Raw genomic sequence first — 4,734 nt, 5'->3', positions numbered from 1 at the left:
AAGTGGAAGAAGAACAGAAAGCAAAGCCAGGGAATTAAAAATATTCTTCATTACGTTGCTTGTATAGTAACCAGGGTTTACGTACTTTCTTTATTGGGTACAAATTGAATTATAAATTCATTTAAAGTCAAAATAGAGATGAGGTATTCAGAAAAACATTAAATCCAAATATTAGGTTTCATTTGCTCTGAATTCCTCACCCCCTTTATTGCTCATATGGTGAGCTCAGTCCAGACCGCCAGGCACAAGCAACTATTAAACATGAGCCAAATTATTAAATATTAAAACATGATGGGAGTATGATTAACTGGAAAGGTCAGTATTTTACTTTTAATCTATTTTTACCAGCTACACCTGACATGCTGAAAATCATTACGTGTGTGAATAGATTGGTTCTTGTCCATAGTGGCCCCAGCGTTTCCTTCTTCTAGCCGTAAATGGCATTTAGTGGATCTCACTGAACGTGAGTGCAGTCCTGGGAGAGGCTTGTGGGGAGACGCAATGTCTGCAGTCACCGCTCTCAGAACCCTACCTCAGGCACAGCAGATCTGAACCGTTACTAGCGTCTGAGTCACCTGGGCAGGGCCAGCGCGGTATTGACCCCTCTGTTTGCCTGCACCCTCTGTTTCAATGGGACTTGTGAATTAAGGATGAATGTTAATTTTTTAGGATTTTGTTTCTAATTCTGTGCGTATGTGCGTGGGTCTTGCAGGAAGTAACCAGCAGTAGTGAGCCACCCAGTCTGGGTGCAGAGAACTAAACTTGGGTCCTCTGCAAACGCAGCACCGACTCTTAACTGCTGAGCCGTCTCCCCAGCCACAGCGCTAATGCTTCTAGGAATTAAGAGAAACCGGGGATGGCAGTCTATGCTTGTAATCCCAATGTTTTGGAGCCTGATTCCAGAGGATCGCCACAAGTACCTGGCCACCCTGACCTATGTTGTGAGTTCCAGGCTATCCTAGGCTAGAGTGTGACCCTATTTCAAACAGCAACAAAGAGTGGAGGAAAAATCAGAAGAGTAATATTTCATGATGCATGAAAATCATACAAAACTTAAATTTTGGTGTTCACAAAAAAATTTTGTTAGAACCAAGCCAAGGTTTAAAACTCACATTAGCAGCTGCCTTCCTGGCCAGCGTCAGCGAAGAGGAGTTATTCCGAAAGATGTGTTGGCTGAAAAGCCAGGAATAACTGCTTTCTGACATTTTACTTAAAAAGTTTTAGGTCCAGACCTAAGAGATTACTAAACTCTTTACCCTACAAAGAGGGGCCAAGAATGTGCGTAGTCAGTCTCCAAGCCAAGAGATTCAGATTCAAGTAGTCTCTAGTACCTTTGGAGCAGTCAGGTTTTTGGTCGTTTGGAGGCAGCTTCATTTGAAATGAGGCCCTCAAACTAAAGGAGCCTATGTCTTTCTGGTCTAGAGAGCGTCTGAGTCCCATAGTGAGAACCAGAGCCCTGGACGTGGGTGGCTGGACAGCCCCTCGCTGCTATGTGCCGCACACTGCTTCGCGCCCTAGGACCCAGAGAACAGAGCCTCCGGGCTAGCGGCAGTAAGCCTGCCAGTCATCATCCTTCCTTACCCGTCAGAATCCTGGCCGTCTCCGGAACAACGCAGGCTCACAGAATTCATAGCTGGAGGCTGACAGTCCACACACACCGTGTATCCCTCTCGGAGATACTGCGTCCATCGAGTCAGCGGACGGTTGTCCAGGGCACAGTGCGGAGTCAGGGACTCTGTCTTGAACTCCATACAGTATCTGGAACGAAAGAAGTTAAGAGGTCACTTAGCATAGTCAGAAGTGGCCAATACTGTAGGAGGTCTTAAGGGGCCATGTCAGTCACACATGGCAAAGATTGTTCATTCTTTGCTTTGGAGGCAAGGTTTCACTGACCTAGGAGCAATCGTCTTCCCTCAGTCTCTGAAGTGACGGCATTATAAATGTGCCACCGTGCCCAGCATACGTACATGCTTGCTTACATACACACGGACACGAGATTGAGATAAGGGCTCACACACCTCATACTGGCCTCGAATTCGGCAAGCGTAGCTGAGGCTGGCCTTGCACTCCTCAACCTCTGAACCCAACCCCACCCCAAATGTGCGGGCTGCAAGTGGGCACCACTGAGCTCAACCAAGTATTGGTTTTTTTTAACAACTACTAAGAGTTTTATTTTCAAAACGTTTGCATCACTAAACACATAGAGAAGCAATTGATTACAAATAATTGCAAACATGAGCTATTTTAGTGGCTGTCTCTCTGACTGCACTTCAGCAAGAGAGGAAAAGGAGAGCTGGACTCACGGAAAGCAGTGGCACTGGATTTTCTGTATACATGTAAGAGGAAAAATAGTAAAGCTTTTAGAAGGCAATGTGGGATAATAAATATTATGATTTGAAATTATGAAAATCTTCTAAAATAAGATTATAAAATCACTAGCTAGAAAAATGGTTTATAATTAAACTATATTAAATTTAGAAATTTATGTTTATCAAAAGCTATTACTGAGAGAATTAAAGAAAAACCAGAAAGATATTTGCAGCAAGCATTGCTAAAATAGCTCATGTTTGCAATTAGAGTCTCAGCCCTTCTAATCATCTCCAGCACTTGGAATCATTCGTTCAACATTTTTAAAACACTAACTCCCTGTGGCTTTAGATTGTATTTCCCTGACTGTTAGCAAGATCAGTTCCCCCTTTTTTCACCCATTTTATATCTTCTACATTTTCTTTTTGAATTTGTAAATGTGTGTGTTTTTAAGATCTATTCTAAATAGGAGCATGCCTTCAGCTCAGCTTTATCTTAGCATTTCCTCGGGCAGATGTCCTACCAAGTATGTCACATGATGACAAGCCAACCACCACCAACTCCCCCAACTGCTCAGCTATTCACCTCTTGGTGCTTCCATGAGAATTTTAGACTTTTCCAGTTTTGTGAAGAATGTCACTTAAGTGTTGATGGTAATTATTATACTGAATCATATATCACCTTTGGTAACATGGCCATTTTTACAATATTAGTTTTGCTGTCCCAAGTTCTGCTCAGCTGAATCTTTTAAGAATAAAAATTTGAGTTTCAATAACTCATCGCTAGTAAACAGCCTAGAGACCTGAGGATGTGGCTGTTGGGTCTCCTAAGAGCTCTCTGTTAGAAGAAGAGTGGATGCGGGTGAGCATGGAGGTGCCTTCCAGCCTGTGCGTGACATGTCCGTGAGACACCCTCCGAATGAAAATATCAATTCTCAGATTCACAAACCAGCTCACTTCAGAAACTGCTGGGCATGGTAGTGTGCTCCTTTAATCCCAGATAGGCAGATCTCTGTGAGTTCTAGGCTGGCCTGGTCTGCAGAGTGAGTTCCAGAACAGCCAGGGCTACACAGAGAAACCCTGTCTCGAAAGGGAGGGAGGGAGGGAGGGAGGGAGGGAGGGAGGGAAAACCTGGCAGTAATTTTCAAGTAAATTACCCAGCATCCTCAGTTTGTGTAGACCACTGTGGAGATGCAGCTTGTATTGTTCTCTTCTTGTTGAATGCAGAGCTGGTTATAAAGGCAGGAACTAGAAAAGGAAGAATTACACTGTATTCGCGCAAAGTAAGGTTTCCCAAACTAGATTCTATGCCTATCTGAGATCTCTATTTCCAAGTCCAAAGATCTTAGTAGCACAGTATCAACAGAGATTGCTGTAGAATCATCGGAAGCAAACTGAATCAGTATTTATATGCATCTAATAGCCACAGAGGGAACCAGAGACCTCTGCTGGGCATAGTGGCCTCCAGGCGTGAAAGAGAGAAAGGCGGTGAAAAAGTAGTTGGAGACTAGACGAGGGAAAGAATCAAAGAAAGAAGAGGGAAAGGGGAGAAAACAAGCAATGAAAATGAGAAAGAATAAAAGAAGCAAGCATGGGTGCCCCAAGCCTCTTGGGAACCACAGCCTGGCAGCTTTGCCCCCACAAATCCCTACAGCTGAAGGCAGAGCTTGTGAAAACTGAGCAGGAGTGAAATATGTCCGGATGTGCATTGGAAAGCAGCTCAAAGTCCACTGCACCGTGGATGCGAGCTGTTTCTGAACATGCACGTCCACATTGCACCACACGGCTCTACCACAGCATTGATTCTGAGTGGGCTTTGCACTGTGTGTGCCTTCACACCAGGAAACGCTGGCAGAAACACAGCTTCGAGGCCATTGTATGTTAAGGTTTGCAGTGTTTTTAACATGGATGCAAAGTCTTCTTGTTGAAATATAATGGCTCAGTTACAGTAAACAAGGCCTTGATGTTTTCATAGAAGCATTAACACACAAAAAAGAAGCCCTGATTTAGAGACCAATACCAAGGGAAAGAGGTTGGGGTGGGGGAGATGGCTCAGATGGTAATGTGCTCGCTGCTGCACGAGCTTGAGGACTCCCTGCTTAGCAAGCACATTAAAAAAGAAAATGCAGACATGTCAGTAACTCGTATAGAATACTAACACTGGGGAGAAACAGACAGGAGATCCTTGTGTTCGCTGACCAGCCGGCCAATCCAGCTAAATCAGTGAGCTCCAAGATCAATGAGAGACCCTGTCTCAAAAAGTAACATGGAAAGAGGCTGAGGGAGACACCCAACATCAACCTCTGGCCTCTCTGCACGCGCACAGGCACACACACACACACACACACACACATACCACACACACACACAGACCCACACACACAGACATACACACACAAAACACACATACAAATTATCCACTATGCTC

The 4,734-nt window shown here is 44.4% G+C and overlaps 1 protein-coding gene across 1 annotated transcript in view; it reads right to left on the bottom strand.

Annotated features, from left to right (window-relative positions):
* Positions 1-4,734, bottom strand: part of Sbspon (somatomedin B and thrombospondin type 1 domain containing) — a 32,584-nt gene that overhangs the window by 2,958 nt on the left and 24,892 nt on the right. Inside the window, exons 3-4 of the mRNA XM_005361870.2 lie at positions 3,464-3,554; positions 1,582-1,758 (exon numbers count right to left, since the gene is read on the bottom strand). Of these exons, the coding sequence (XP_005361927.1) occupies positions 1,582-1,758; positions 3,464-3,554 (268 nt within the window). The remainder of the gene's footprint in view (positions 1-1,581; positions 1,759-3,463; positions 3,555-4,734) is intronic.

The sequence above is a fragment of the Microtus ochrogaster genome, linkage group LG5, assembly GCF_000317375.1.
Source record: "Microtus ochrogaster isolate Prairie Vole_2 linkage group LG5, MicOch1.0, whole genome shotgun sequence".
Lineage (NCBI taxonomy): Eukaryota > Metazoa > Chordata > Mammalia > Rodentia > Cricetidae > Microtus > Microtus ochrogaster.
The sequence above is the reverse complement of the archived record's forward strand: the minus strand, read 5'-3'. Positions and strand labels throughout refer to the sequence as shown.